A 16,198-nucleotide genomic window follows, 5' to 3' on the forward strand; every position below is an offset into this window, starting at 1 on the left:
ACATACGTGTGGCACGTGTGCACTTGCTCATTATATACATTGCTGCCTCTTATCATTTTAATCATGCAAGTATATTATTATTACAATGAGCGATATTACACTAAGAGTTCTCGTGCTTTATTCAATTAAGGACCATGGGCAAAGCTATAAATTTTTTCTAGGATTGGGTAGACTATCTTTTTTTTTTTTTTGTCGAGCAAAAAAAAAAAAATTAAAGCAAAGTTGTTAAATCAAACCATAATATTAAATTAACATTTTTTTGAGTTTTAAAAATACATTATGAATTAAGTTCATTTAAAATAAAAAACTATTAGGGCTCATTGGTCAATTGTGAGGGCAGCAGTTTGAACCCCCCCACAAAAACATTATGAGGATTAATTTCTTCTTTAATTATATTTGTATAATTGAGTGAAAGCAGTCTTCTCACTTACAAAATATGAGTAGAGTAGGCGTCTCTCGAATATTAGTTAGGGTAAAAAAATTGGACAATGTTTCATAATATTTAATATAAACTGGTCTCACTAGTAGTTTGACTGTAAATATCAGTAATAATCTCATGTAATATGAGTTATAATATAATTGTAATATCAGTGTAAAAAAAAAAATCAGCTTTAGAGCTGACTACAATACCCTACAAGTACCATATCCACAATCTGGCAGAGTAAGATGGTTATAGTTTATTAATTTTTAATAACTTTTTAATTATCTAAGGGGTTTGGCATCCTTGTGAATAATAAACAATAACATGATTCAAAATTGGTTGATTACTTTTAAGTATAAAAGTGCATATTTATAATATAATTCAGTAAGTCTAGGATTAAACAATAGGAACTTAAAAATCTAGTAATCAATTTTAAATAAAAAAATTACAGAAAAAGAAATTAATAAGGAATAATCTAAATTAAAAAAAAGTGCCAATGTTATGAGATTTACTTTTGGTATTCAAATTATGGTCATAATATCTCTCATATTTACATTTTATATTTTTTACTAGTTTGAATATTTTGCGACTTAGTTCTTAACTAATTATTCTATTAATAAATATAAGGATTGAGTACGTGATATGTTATAGCCATGTTGGAGTGTTATTACTATCGTATTAGTGTGTCAACACTATGTCTAAAAATCCATATAGATCCAAAGGGAATCTAAATCTATATATTAACATGGAATGAAAATGACTAGTAGAAAATACAAATTATAAACATACAATTAAAAATAATAAATTTAAAATCCACTTGAGAGAGTAACTAATTCCACAATTTGAATTCTTGAGATTCATTCTTCACCTTAATTTAGAAATTTAGTCACCCATATTAGCTAGCAAAACACTCATTTTATTTAACAAATTTATGAAATACTAATACAAGAAAATTGAAAACAAAGGAGAAAAGAAGAGTTTTTTTTTCCATAAAATTCACTTTAGATTTACATCAATTTTCTCTACAAAACTCACCTCTAAAATCCATCACAAATCTCTCTAATTCTTGCCTTCATCTATGCAAATTTAGAGTTGATCAAGTGTGGGCATTTACATAATATTTTCCTTGAGCTTGCAACCACAACCTTTAGATAAACTTTACTAATACAATCCAACAGTCTAAAATTGCAGCTATTATAGATCGTTGGACTCAATAAATCAATTACTCTAGGTGAAGTCAAAATGGGACTCTCCATTGGCTCATTTATCAAGGTGGTTGAACTAGTAGATTGATCGGTGTTAAATTTAGAGCAACAAGGTGCACTTGAGCTTAGATGCGTGGCATAATCTAAATCATTTAGAATTGGTGTCAGATTGAAAAGCTAAAAAATTTTCCAAAGGCTTTTGAATCTCTGGAATTCAAAATTTAATGTTCTTTTTTTTTTTTCGATCCAAGCATCATGAATCTAAGGATTTGCTTGCAAAATACAAAAAATCATACTTAAAGACAAATAAAAATAAACAATTCATAAAATGAGTTAGGAATTTGTAAATGTGGTGAAATTATTAGTGTTATTAACAATGTACATGAAAATTAATAATTTTAGCTCTTATTAGATGCACACTTTCTAGCATTAATCAAACAGCCCTAACTTTAAAAATTAAATATCAAATGTGTGATAAATATCTTGTCATCACTAGTTTATTTGAGAAAAAAAATTCTATAACAAGATGAAAGTGAGGGAGAAGATGTATGGAAAAATGATAGTGGTTAGTTTTTAAAACTTATAAATAATGTTGCGGCAATTTTCTAAATATAATAGTGATAGTGTTGCAAATACTGTATGGTAATTTGTGAAATTACAACATTAGAATTATGGTAAAAAAAAAAGTCAGATTTTGGCTAGGTTATAGCCTGTCTTTGCACATAAATAATTTCGCTCTTAGGGATCAAATCAAAAGATAAAAATATATATATTATAATACAATATATTTTATTTTATAAAATATTAAAATTTATATTTTTATATGTTATTTTAATCTTTATTACGTAAAATATAGTAAGTCGTGTGTTATTAGAAGACAAGTAATGTAACTATACTTGTTTGATAACGATTCATTAAAAATGATCGACTCTATGAACAATTTTTTTTTTCTGTTATACGTGTCCAATTTTTAGATCGAAATTGATGAAATGAAAACCGATTATCTAAGTACTAAAAGGATACAACAAGAAGAACTTCTTTTTTTTTTTTTTAAGTATGCAAAGGACACAAGATTTTTTTATTTTTTGAATTATAAATTATTAGGACAAATTTATTATCCTGATTTTATCTTTTTTAATATTCGAAAAATATCTACTTCACTCATCTTTTTTTAATATTCAAGGAACGTTACTCATATTTTGAAAAGAAAAAAAATACTTTCACTCAATTATTTTTTTATAATTAGAAAAGAAATTAAACCCATACAATATTTTGTGTTAGCTAAATCATAAATCTTCATAATTGTGAGGGCAGGACTCTAACGAGCCCCGAGTGACACACAAGATTAGTATTTTTAACATAAATTGTAAGAGTTATATAATAAGGCTTTTGCTACCTTACATGCACGTAAAGTACAATCTTTCACAAGGCTTGTGGATTCAAGTGGGATCCACATCTAAATTTGTGAGAGACTGTACCTTACATTGCATGTAAGGTAGCAGCTCCCATATAATAATTAGTTTCATTAAAATTTTTGACGTCGTCAATCCAGTGGGAAGCCTTGACAAGCGGAGATTTGTGCACAATCCGACGGCAGGGCCTCAGTTCAGAGTTCGGACCCGAGGTTCTGCTCTGAGTCAACTCAGTCATGCAAACCAGCTGTTTTCCACTACTCTCGCGCTTTGGCATCTATTGAAGCAGAACCCACCTTTTCTTTCTGATGGTGGCTGGTGGTCAATCATTCCGTGACCCCACTATTCATCTACCCTAATCATAAGTGTCACAGGTCAGAGTTGTATTTTTTTTTTTTTAATACAAATGAGAGTTGTATTTTTATTACAATAAGCCTGTCCTTATTCCGACACTTTGCTTTTCACAAGCTCGTTATTTTCTACTAATTTTATGACAATGAGTCAATTAGCCAATTATTGTAATGGTTGGTGGGAGATTTTTAAATTTTTAATAAATCGTGTGATTAAATACTTTAAAGAGAAGCAGATAGCAATGAACTACTCCTCTTCGTTTTCTTTCGACTATGCCACGTCATCGACGAAGTGGTCCGCTGTATGCCACGTGGCGAAAAGGACGAACAGGCCGCCGCGAAGCCTTCTCTTTTATTTGGACATGACGTCAGGCTTTCTCCAATTTCCGAAAAGCTGAGATGTTTTTGTCCGGGTGTCTGCACACAGCTAGCTGTCGCCATACGTGCGCTTCTTGGTTATTCTCCACGTTTTCCTCTTGCTAAGCGAGCAAAAGCCCGTCTGGGCTCCACTTCGTTGGCGCCTTTTTTTTTTCCGACAGAATAAAATAAACAATTTTCATCCACCTAATAATACAAACAACTTTTCCGACGCATTATTAAGATAATCAATAATGCTTTTATTTACATCCGTTAATAGCAATTAAAAATAGTAATACGAGTTAATGCTCGTATAATGATGTATGGGGCGTTCCCCTTTGTTAAAGAGTATTAATTGAAGAAATAGGTGTTATTCCTATAATTTTTAGTTTTGACATAAATGAGAAAAGCCACCCATCACTTAAATCAGCATTTAGAAATTGGTACGCTCTCAAGTCTCAACTGCTGCATGCCCTGTGCCAGGAGCCTAGCTTGGACCATATATATATGTGTGTGTGTGTTTTGGAAATTGTCGCGCTCAAGTCCTTAACCGCCAAATTTGCTCGCATCTTTCTCCATAAAATGGCCCCTAAATTGCCAGTCTCCTGCGCATAAAACGCCAAAAATACAAATATTTCATATTCATTGACTGTAGTGTAGGGCAATGACTTCGTTTGTATTTTGTGTGCCAATTGACATACACATACGCATGCTGCTTAGATTTGATGTCAGGACTGCGTGGCCATGTCAGAGATCGGCACATTTTTACAAACAAACAACTATTTTTTTCTTAAAAAAAAAATTGGGAGGAAAGAAACTTGGGCTGTAGCATAGTGGCACGCATTTAATATAGCTAGCGGTATGGGTTGTAGCGTATGATCCAAAACTTTAATATATATACTAAATCAATTGTACATCCGATGTACATTCATCGTACCTTAGGCACATATAAAAATTTTGATTTGTTTGAACTCTTCCAAGCCCCATGATGATGTTTCAAGTTGCCTGAAAAAACTCTAAGCATTGGCGATGGGAATGAGAAAATTACAAACAATTCTTGGATTTGGGAAAGATTTGCATGGATTTTCTTGTCTCGTAATCTTTCACCGTTTCATTCAAAATGGAAAGCATATCCTGAGATCTTACAAGAGTGTAATTTCCACTCAATTAGTAGGACACGCTGTTGAAGAATGAAACAAATACACAATTGCGTCTCTCTTGAATCCAGAATAACTACTAAAGTTTTATCAAGTTTCTAATGGTCCTTTCCCAATTGTAGGGTCTATTTATTATTGAGGTGATATAATTTTTAAATTATTATTTCTGTGAAAAAATTGTAGGGATTATAGTATTTAGTAAATCATTGGTTGAAGGATAAAAATTGTATGATATTTGTAGACATAGCTATCTAAATTTATCAATTAATTTAATATTTCTAATAATTTTGTCAAATAATATTACATTAAATAAAAAATTAAAAAACAGTTGGGCCAGCTTTAAACAGCCCAGCTGACCCGTTTGGTTTAGCTGATTAGAAGCTAGGAGCCCACATTGTTTGGCAGCTAAGCCGAAAGGGGCTTTGCCAGGCCCAACCAAAATCGCGCTTGTCCCAAAATTGTTTGAAACTCTGAAAATATATTTATTTATTATTACTGTTATTTTTACACAGCGACTTAAATATTTGTAATTTCTTTTTCTATTTTAACATTATTTGTTGTCAATTCATAGAAAAATATATACATAATTTTTATTCTTGGGCTAAATCGCATTGAAGTCCCAATATAAGAATTAAAAAAGGCAGGGTGCTGTTGATGCACTTCACGAAAATTAGTTTGGCACTTGGCAGTTACGGCCTGATGCCTTTTCCCGCCTTAGCAGCAAAATCAGAGATTCCTAAAGTGCGCTTCCAAAATTTACCAGCTTCGTTTTGAAATTTGAATCCACTTTTGTTGTTACAGAAAATAGAATTTTGTTGCTTGCTTTCTCACAGTTCCTTGGTACTCAATTATTCGACAAATGCAAGAATATAATCGATAAAATTCGATCCTTCACTGTTGCTTCAAATTTTTTTTTTCTTCTTTTTTCACTTGCAAATTCGTTTCATCCTTGTCATGTCTCTTTCATTTATTTGCAAACTTTTGATTCTCTACTCTTATAAGCCTTTTGTATGATTTCAAGCGTGCACAAAGCTGACGTTTTCCTTTTTAATCCTCTCAAATAAGGTTTCTGCTGTAGTAATGAAGTTTTAATTCATTTTTTTAACACAGTTCTGTTCACATGTTTTTCATATAATGTACTTTTCTTTTGCCTTGTAATCAACTTGTAACGAAACTTCTTTGTGAATTATTCCTTAAACTTTTTATGGGACAACTTAGACGATGCTACACATATGTGGCAGTTGTAAGTCTTGTGCCTTAATCTCCACTGCAGGAAAGAAACAATTGGAACTCGATTCTCCAAACACATAAAAGTTTCTTTATTGATCAGGTCTCTTTTGATGCTTCTGTTGCTTGTACGCATATTGCATTTTTGAATCTCATGTTTGATTGAGCCTGAGCAATACACATGAATAAGTTAAAGGAAACTTACAGAGACATAGTTATATCTAGAGGTAGTGAAGAAGGGGAGGAATCCACGGCGAAGAGATCAGGAGAATGGACTAAAGTGAAACATCCACCCATTGAGACCTACTGGCTTTTCCCTCCTGAGAAAGAAGATAAGGCTCCTTCATCATCAAAAGGGGGCATTAAGTCATTGCTAAATTACCCAATCAAGATTCGCGATTCGTTGAAAGGAATTGGAAGGAGCAAGAGCATGCAAGTAGTGCTTCAAGGAGCTAGTGATCCGAAAGATGAACAACTTGTTCAGTCCTTCAGGGAAATGCTCCTTCTTGAGGGTCAGTTACCGCCAAAGCACAATGACTATCACACCCTTTTACGGTAAGTGTAATGGTAACATTTTCTCTTAGAGGATTAGAAATGTCAGCGGTTCGTAACATAATAAGGTATAGATACGTGTATATTTTTAGTGGTAGTTGTTGTATCACAAGATGACACACCTTCTTTTTTTCTTTTTTCAATTTGGATTCAGGTTTCTACGGATGAGGGATTTTGATATTTCAAAATCAAAGGAGATGTTTCTGAATTATCTTAAGTGGTGTGCGGATTACGGAGTTGATACAATTTTGAAGGTAAATTCCGGATGAACTCTTACCCTTTCCAATGAACATATCATATCTTTGGTTTTACGACGTTGAATTTGACTGAAATATGAAGCTGTATTTGGAGTCGATTTATACGTTAGGTATAGCTGCTTAATGGACTCTGAAAGAAGTTTAGAATACAGCGATAACAATGCTTGTTATAAGCAAGTCCTCTTTAAAACTGCAGGAAACTGGCTTCCTTTGTAGATGGCTGAGATGCTTGGAGCTGTTTATCATTGTATTATGCTCTTCTTCGTACTTACATTGAACATTGTGTAGGAATTTAAGTTTGAGGAGTTTGCGGAGGTCAAAAAATTCTATCCTCATGGATATCATGGGGTCGATAAATTTGGTAGACCGGTATACATTGAAAGGATTGGGATGGTAGATCTAAATGCCTTATTGCAAGTAACTACAGTTGAAAGATTTATCCGGCATCATGTATCTGAACAAGAAAAAACCTTAAGTTTCAGATATCCCTCTTGTTCGATTGCAGCGAAAAGACATATAGCATCAACCACAAGTATCTTAGATGTGACAGGCGTGGTAAGTACCCCCATACATCTTCTGAAAAGTTTTTCTTAGAGAACAGTTAGTTTTATTTTCATGTCAAAGTGGTATGTAAACCTAGCTTGTTAACATTAATTTCTAAGCGTATGTTGGCTCAAAGAGTAGATTGCCAAGCTTTTTAGTAATTTACATAGATTGGTTAGTATTAAGTTCTAAAACTTTCATATGCGATCTTTACTTAGGGAATGTCTAATTTCTCGAAGCCTGCAAGATATCTCTTTATGGAAATTCTTAAGATAGATAGCAACTACTACCCAGAGGTAAGTGGATCCCAAATTGATCTGATTGTTTTCCAATTTTTGATTTTCAAGCAAAAATGCGGCCGTTGATTAGCCAATAGCCATTGACACAAAGCAAGATTGATGCTTCCCATGCCTAATAGTGAGGCATTGATTATTATGAACACTAATGTATCACGTGATTATTTTTCGGCCATTGATCTTGCAGACTTTACACCGACTCTTCATTATCAACGCTGGATCTGCTTTCAGGATGCTGTGGAAAGTAGTCAAGGCCTTTCTAGATGCACGTACATTAGCTAAAATTCAAGTATGAGTTCTCGTTAATAATGTTGAATATCAAGTATGGTGAGATTGAAGAAGTTTCTTCTCAAACGGTGGGTTCATTATACTTTCAGGTACTGGGATCCAACTACCTCAGCAACCTGCACGAACTTATTGATCCGAGGTTACATATCTAGTACATATCAATATGGTTATATGAATTAGTTGAGTACACAGTTTTGCTCTTGCCTTTATATGTTTCCACTGACCTTTGAATGTAGTGGGCCTACTAAAGATAGTTTTTGCATTCTGCAGTAATTTGCCGAGTTTTCTGGGAGGAAACTGCACATGTTCTGACTATGGCGGTTGCCTGTTCAGTGACAAAGGGCCCTGGAATAATCCAGAAATTAAGGAAGTTCTTCAGGTGAACTTCCGAGTTCACTTAAGGAAAATCAACTCGTTATCACCAATGTGGGATCCATAAATGAACTAATCTTTTCAATTTTGGTATCGACTTAGTTGAGATGATATTTTCACTTCTCTCTTGCAGGCAGTTTCTGCCACAGAAGAGGTGGATACTTTGGGAGGAAATGGGGGTGACCCTTCAGAAATGGTGAGAACTGAGGAACCTCATTTGCTATGCAAAGATGTTTATCTTTACTCCTTATCAACTGACTCCCAAAATCTTTCTGGCTTAATGTTATAAATATCTAATGCTCTGATATCTTTTACATTTTTGAGGCTGCTTCGTTCGTGAAAACTGTAATCTTAAAGATGCCATGGGTACTTAATTAAACCCCTGGACATCTTTTGAACATTTCCTTAATGTAATGTTCATTTTCGACAAGAGGTACGGTCCTCAAAAGAACTCAAGTTTCTGTGCTAGGAATCATCAGGCAGAAATGACTTTTCTATGCTGCCTGTCATACGTCTAGATATTTTCTATTTCAGGATTCAGATGATGCTCTGTCACCTGATATGCTATATATTGTGCACCATTTCTCTTCTGCTTGGAGGAAAAAATTAAAGATTCTACGATTTTGTGTATGAATGGCTACGTTTTGCATAGTTGCTTAGCATAGCTATAGACTAGCTAGCATCAGATGTTCATGTTCAATAATCAAATGCAGAATCTAAGCTGTATCATAATCATGGACTTGGGGGATGATTCACTACAGAATGCTTTGTATCAAAAGGAGGAATAATAATCATGATGCTCTTTAACTTAAACGAGTTTCCTTTTCCGCCTCTTTTCTTACAAGACAAAGGGTGACAGTAGTGAATGCTGAGTTTAATGCAATACAATGCAGGGCATTGTCCAAGATCAAGACGATTCAAAATATGAAGAAAATCTTATCAGAAATAAGCTTGCATCGGAAAAGATCGTGGCATTTGAAGCTGCACTTGATGAAACCAAGATGGTTAGTTGCACTAATCATTTTGATCCTCTGTTTCTAGCAATCTAAAACCTAATGCAAAATTATGTTAATGAATTTTGCGTCACAGAAAATCGAGGCATTGGCAGCTGCACTTGAGGACACAAAGATGGTGAGTCTCAAGTTCTGCTCACATTCTATATCCGACGATTAATTTCAATCTTTTCTTTCTAAATGTTTGCCCCACGCAGGCCTTGAAAGGACTTGCTCAGCATATTGAAGATCTGAAAAATTGAGCCAATCATCTTCAAGTAAAAGCATGATCCAAAACCAGAAGATCTATTTATAGCTACATTTATTTTTTGGCTGAAGGTTCCGGTGAATGTTCACAAATAGATTGTGTCTCGGAATGGTTGCTTGGACAAGAGAGCAAACGATAGAAGTTACAACAGTCTTTGCTTGAATAGCAGGCCATGTACAGAATTTGAGAATACAAGTTATAAATAGACAATTCCTCTCAAGATTTTGGCTCATTAGCCACATTCAATACATTATGGCCATGTTTGGATGTTAGGATTAAGTATGGGATTGGACTAATTTTGAAATTAAATTTTTATCCCACGTTTGGCAAGCTTAGTTGGATTGGATTAAGGGGGACTAAATTTGAATTTAATCCTAGAATCATGGGATCAATAATCATAATTTACACATGAGTTTAGTTGGGATAAGATTAAAGAAAAAAATTGTCAATTTATGAGATTTTTATTTGTATCATTTTTTTCATTTACACCTAATATTGATCGATTGATTGATTGATTAATTAATTAATTTTTTTTATTATGATTTACTTAAATTTTATTTTTATTTATTATCTATGATCTAATTAAATTGATACTTTTACTTCGGCCAACTCTTGAGATTAAAATTTCATTACTTGTATATATAATTATTAATCGATAAAATTAAATGTTTAATTATTTATTGCATTAGTTGATTGTCTTAAATTTAATAATCACTAATATAATATTAAAAATAATCATGAAAAATAATAATGCCACTAATTAATTGATTTTATATAATATTTTTAAATATTTGATAAAAATTAATTAAGTATTTAATTTTTTTAATTTATTTTTATTTGTTTATTATATTATGACTACAAATAACTTATTTACAATATATTTAATTTTCCTAGTAAGTGCTTTTTAAATTTATTTTAATTATGATTATAAAATTTCATGGATAATTGATATTTAAATTAAAATACCAACTTAAATGCTAGCTAATATTATTTAAATATAATTTAACATAATCTAATCCGGTATTGTACCAAACATAAGACTATATATTATAATCCAACTTAATCCAATTCAATCATGCGTGCCAAACGTAACCATAATCTTCACAGTAATGGGTACTTGAGACCAATTTACATATGGATAAAAATTATCTATTGATATGAGCTTTTATGAGCTTTTAATGATCTTGTGTCATGTATATTTAAGTAATAGTATATGAGTAAGATTTATTTTTTTTATTTTTTAATTACTAATTACTCATATATATTTTTACTTAGGAGGAGAGAATCATACTTCTTTACATATATAGGCCAAAGTACTTCAAAACGATCCACTTGTACCATATGACTTTGACTGAACCACGCAAATTTGTTGTCTTCATAAAGGGTAAGTAAAATTATAAAGCCAAATATATCGAAATTGTAACATGGGAAACAAAAATAATCATTTAATCACGATTATTAATCCATAAATCTGTTGTGCTTTAACGAAAACAAAAGAAAAAAAATTAATTTCGATCCATTTTCATTCACGTGGCCATATAATTCTTTAATTTTTCTTCTAAAACTTCCAGCTATATTTTACTTCAAAGGAGGTTTTTTTTTTTTCCAAAGACTTTGAAAGTTTTAAATTAATTAATTGGTTTTAAATAAAAAAAAGATTAAAAAGCACCAAAACCAAACAAAGCACCCAAAAGAGTAGGGTGCGCGATGCATTTATTTCCGCAAGTGGATTTTCCTCTGAACGTTCTCTAATTATTTAATTATTCGCTCGCTCTCTCCATTAAATCCGTCGAAAGCAAAATAAAAAAGAAAATGTTTTCAACAAAACTAAAAAAGCAAGCGACTACGCATTAATCAACCACCATCACAATTAATTTCTTCTGCGAGTACACCATACCTCAAATTCTCGATCTGTCCGCCCCAGTCCTTTTCTTTTTATTCACACTTTTTTATTTTTCAAAAACAATAAAAACAGATTCGATCTTCTCTCTCAACATTGTTTTTGGAAAATGAGCACGGGAGAGCTTCTAAGCATCGAGCCTCTAGAGCTCAAATTTCCCTGTGAGTTTCTCTTTTTTTTGTTGGATCTGTTTTTGTTTTCTAGGTTTTTATTTTTTTTCCGTTTTTAATTTGTGTCTCTTCTTCTTCCTTTTTTTCTCTTTTTTTTTTCCGGTTTGTGATGATTAGTTGAACTGAAGAAGCAGATCTCTTGTTCTCTTCAATTGTCGAATAAAACCGACAATTATGTAGCCTTTAAGGTATCGTTCTCTGATTTATACGTTAAGTTGTCATTTTTTTTAATTGTATCTTATATTGAACTACAACGTTTAATATCATTGTTGTATGATGCAATTTGGAATCTTGTTTTGTTGCTGGAAAGGTGTCGAAATTTTCTAACTATAAATTATTAATAACTCTCACATGGAACAATTTCGTGAATTATATACATTTGATAGGGTTTTATTTATTTTTATTTTTTAAATATAGGATTATATGATTGGAAATAAAATTTAAATGTAGATTTGGTTTCTCTAAGTTTGTTATTGATTATGTTTAGGTGAAAACAACAAACCCAAAGAAGTACTGTGTGCGTCCAAACACTGGGATTGTTTTGCCTCGATCTACATGTGATATTATAGGTACATTGCTAATTTTTCTTTTTTCTAGTGTTTTTAATTTTTTGATTTTGGTATTAGTTGATAATTTGCGAATGCCTGCTCTTGATTTAGTTACCATGCAAGCGCAAAAAGAGGCACCTCCTGACATGCAATGTAAGGATAAGTTTCTTCTTCAGAGTGTAAAAACGAATGATGGAACAACCGCCAAGGATATTAATGCTGAAATGGTATTCTTTTTAAGTGATATTGTTGATTATATGAGTTTTTATGATCTGTAATTTGAAGTTTTTAATTTGTGGAAGCGCTTTTGTGTAGTTTAATAAGGAGGCAGGGCATGTGGTTGAGGAGTGCAAATTGAGAGTGATTTATGTTTCTCCACCGCAACCTCCATCTCCTGTTCCTGAAGGATCGGAAGAAGGGTCTTCACCCAGGGGTTCTGTGTCAGACAATGGGCATGTGAATAGTGCTGAGTTTGCTGCTGTCAGTGCTTGACCCATACTTTGTTTTACATTTTGTTTGTTATCAAAGAAGCAAATTGATTGCATGCTTTTTCTCTGTGAAAACAGGCTGCCAGAGCGTTTACTGAGCGGATTGAACATCAAGACAAAAGCACAGAGGTAAAGTTTAAAATTCATTTGTGTCCTTGCGTAGCTTAGTTTATTTTTGCTTATTTTCAATAATAGATATCTACCTTCATTTGTTTTACATTGAATGCAAAAGCCATATACTGTATTGTTAGAGGGATTTATAACTAGTTAAAGGGCTTTAACTGTTAGACTAAGAAGCAGACACCTGCAATAAGAGATGAGATCATCTAGTTCATAAGTGTGTGTTTTGGATACGTCTGAAATAAGTCTTCATTCATTGAATCTATGGTTCTGCTTCTGTTGTCAGATGTGTTGAAAAATTCTACCACCTCATTTCATAATCCCTGTAGCCCGTAGCCCAGGATTGATGTATCATAGTTAACTGCAATTTCCTTAGGTGTCCATTAGGGCATTTTGACAGAAACACAATGCTAGTTGCTTTTCCTGCTGCTAGACTAATTTAGGGTTCGTCATGCATTCCTTTCCATACGCTTGTTTCCACGTGTTTAATGATAATGAAATTGTTTATGCTTCAACACCAACGAAATGACACTCTATAGAGGTTCTCTTCTACATGGTTGGTTTGTTTAGTGTTGATTCTTGTCGTGTTTGCAAGACTTGCAGCAGGCAGCAGCTCTATGCCTTGACTTTTGAATTGAGAAATTTTTGTTTTTGTCCTCTAAATTGCAGCTAGATTTTGTAGCATCCAGTGGTGTTAATTTTTTGTACTATTTCTTATTAGAGTTTACAGCTGTCGTATTTGCTCTTGAGAGTATCTGATTATTGCAGGCCAGAGCTCTTATTTCAAAGCTGACAGATGAGAAAAATAATGCAGTTCAACAAAATAATAAGCTTCGTCAGGATCTGGTTAGTGATTACATTTAACTTCATCTTTATGGTTTATTACTTGACTGTCCTTTGACTTTTGCTTTTTCTTTTTCAATTTCTTTACTTCACTCGCCGGAAGTGGACAGGGTTGGTTTAATTTTTGAGCCTCCAATATACTGTATGCCTAGTATTTATAATTTTTTTTCTTTTTGAAGATATATGCTATAAAGTATGTCCATCTTCTACAAGATCATTAACTTTTTGTAATGTGGGTATGGGGTTTATGGATTTATTGGAAGTCAACCCAATGATGATCTTGAATGCTACCCACTTTTAGGTCTTGAAAGACAAATTCTGATGCTTCATTTGTCCTGGTGTTTTCAGCTTGATTAGATTTGGGGATACTTTTGTATGTGAACCATAGTAAACATTGTAAAGAATCTTGCTTTCACAAATCTGAGTATGCTTTTGATAAGTTTCTTCTTCTTCCTTTTGTGCTTTATGCTCTAAAGCTTTGAACTATGATAATCACTTGCATGATAAAATTGCAACTTGTAGGAACTCCTGAGGCGTGAAGGCAACAAAAATCGTGGTGGCGTATCATTCATATTTGTCATTTTGGTTGGCTTGGTCGGCATTGTTTTGGGGTACGTGATGAAGAAATCATAAGTATCTGTCCACTACAGGGTTTTGTTGAAATTTTCATCTCTATGCCCTTTTGTCCTCGATCAAAGAAGACGAGGAAAGGGGAAGAAGACAAACTGATGAGCAGATAACGGTGTCTTCTTTAGTTAGCTTTTATCGAATTAGTGAACTTTGTTTAGGTGTGGTTATGGGTCTTTAGCTTGCTGAAATTAAGTGTATCTGATGCGGTGATTCATGCTTCTGTTAACATGCATTCTTTTGTAACTTAAAAAGAGGATATTATATTTTCATTTGTGTTCAGCCTGAGAGACTCCACTTATGGAAATACCAGTGACTCTTAATAAAATCTACGGCTTAGTTTTGCTGCAAATTCCTTCGATGGTACTTCGTTTTCCTGATAGCGCAGCCTCGAAAGAAACAAATTTCGGAAATCCATTTTAATTCTCATCTTCTGCAATGCTAAATATTCAATCACACGATCTTATATGACCTTGTAAATGTTCTTCATTGTTAAAAGCGAGGCAGTGAGAAAAAATATCTTTGTAATAAGAAGAAGATTTACGTGATTATTCTAGAACCTTATTCTCTGCCCTGGAACTTTCTGCACCGCTTTGTTCTGTCTTCCTTTCCCCTTCTCGGCTTCTCCACGTATTACCCCCACATCCATCCCCTCTACCCCTTCCATTGCATACACATATTTATACACACCCCCACGCACACTTCTTAAACCCTCAAGACCGAATAATAAAAACAAAAGCCGAAATAAGAAAGAATGGCATTATCATCATCAATGGCGCTGAGGAGGGCCGGCGCCTATAGACTCCTCTTCAGTAATCTAATTCGCCCGGCCTCTGTCTCTCGCTCCTTCAACACGAACGCTCGGGTCGTTGATGTTGAGCGTCGCTCTGATCGTTCAGTCTCTCGCCGTCGTGATCCTTCTCCCAGTTTCTTCCCCGTTAAGTTATTAATTAAATGCTCCCGAAATATCCCAGTTTCTTTCCTGGGGATACAAATGTTTGATTTTTTTTTTCTTAATGCATGTTTGGTTCTGCATTAATTGCAGATGCGTTGGATCCCTTTTCGCCGCCAAGGAGTCTGAACCAAGTGCTGAACTTAATGGACCAATTCTTGGACAACCCATTTGTGTCTCCCGTCTCTCGGAGAGGCTGGCTTGCCAAGGAAGATGACAACAATCTAATTCTGAAAATGGACATGCCCGGACTCAGCAAAGAGGACGTCAGGGTTTCAGTTCAACAGAACACTCAGATCATCAAAGGCGAAGGACCTCAGAACGAATCAGAATCAGGTGGTGGCGATGATGATCAGGAGAATGGGAGAAGGTACTCTACCAGAATTGATCTGCCTTCCAATTTGTATAAGTTCGATGATATCAAAGCTGGGATGAAAAATGGTGTCTTGAAAATTGTGGTGCCTAAAGTTAAAGAAGACGAGGCCAAGAATGTGTTCAAGGTCAATGTTGAGTGAGCGAGCGAGCGAGCCCGAGTCTTGAGTCGGAGATCTCTTGATGAGTTAACTAGGGTCCTGCTACTGTAATAATAATAATAATCTAGGTGCTGTAGTTTTAATTTAGATTTCAAAGCACGGGTTAGTCATAAGTTATGTGTGTCCTCTGTTACTGTATTCTAGAAAAACAAAATCAGACCCAAGTTTACCAAACACTGAGCACTTTGCCGCGATTCTTTTTTTTTGTTGATATATTATTTTCAATTTTTTTTAAAAATAGTATTTGTAAATACTGCTTTTTTTTTTGTAAGTACTCTTTTAACGAGAAAAGAATGAGGTTCACGGAGACAGTTGGGTTT

General features: G+C 33.6%; 3 protein-coding genes across 5 annotated transcripts; all 3 read left to right on the forward strand.

Annotated features, from left to right (window-relative positions):
* Positions 1-5,632: 5,632 nt before the first annotated feature.
* Positions 5,633-10,180, forward strand: LOC102611480 (phosphatidylinositol/phosphatidylcholine transfer protein SFH11). 2 transcript variants are annotated; one of them, XM_006477143.4, is made up of 11 exons: positions 5,636-6,684; positions 6,836-6,935; positions 7,227-7,493; positions 7,700-7,777; positions 7,965-8,066; positions 8,155-8,204; positions 8,336-8,444; positions 8,571-8,633; positions 9,331-9,441; positions 9,527-9,568; positions 9,648-10,180. In XM_006477143.4, the coding sequence occupies exons 1-11, from the start codon at positions 6,311-6,313 to the stop codon at positions 9,690-9,692; spliced, it is 1,341 nt and encodes a 446-aa protein (XP_006477206.2). In that variant the 5' UTR covers positions 5,636-6,310; the 3' UTR covers positions 9,693-10,180. The 2 variants fall into 2 exon arrangements, with proteins under 2 accessions (XP_052292427.1, XP_006477206.2); XM_052436467.1 differs by lacking the exon at positions 7,227-7,493 and having other exon boundaries at positions 5,633-6,684.
* A 1,190-nt stretch (positions 10,181-11,370) lies between these two features.
* On the forward strand, positions 11,371-14,745 carry LOC102611975 (vesicle-associated protein 1-2). Of its 2 annotated transcripts, none has more exons than XM_006477145.4 (8): positions 11,371-11,758; positions 11,885-11,955; positions 12,255-12,336; positions 12,427-12,542; positions 12,631-12,795; positions 12,882-12,932; positions 13,692-13,769; positions 14,289-14,745. In XM_006477145.4, the coding sequence occupies exons 1-8, from the start codon at positions 11,707-11,709 to the stop codon at positions 14,397-14,399; spliced, it is 726 nt and encodes a 241-aa protein (XP_006477208.2). In that variant the 5' UTR covers positions 11,371-11,706; the 3' UTR covers positions 14,400-14,745. The 2 variants fall into 2 exon arrangements, with proteins under 2 accessions (XP_006477208.2, XP_052293092.1); XM_052437132.1 differs by lacking the exon at positions 14,289-14,745 and adding an exon at positions 14,115-14,267.
* Positions 14,746-14,897: 152 nt separating this feature from the next.
* LOC102612271 (heat shock 22 kDa protein, mitochondrial) lies at positions 14,898-16,198 on the forward strand. The gene has a single exon (XM_052437133.1). It carries the CDS (start codon positions 15,414-15,416, stop codon positions 15,858-15,860), a length of 447 nt encoding a protein of 148 aa, XP_052293093.1. The 5' UTR covers positions 14,898-15,413; the 3' UTR covers positions 15,861-16,198.

This window comes from Citrus sinensis, chromosome 3 (genome assembly GCF_022201045.2).
Source record: "Citrus sinensis cultivar Valencia sweet orange chromosome 3, DVS_A1.0, whole genome shotgun sequence".
NCBI classification, from domain to species: Eukaryota; Viridiplantae; Streptophyta; class Magnoliopsida; order Sapindales; family Rutaceae; genus Citrus; species Citrus sinensis.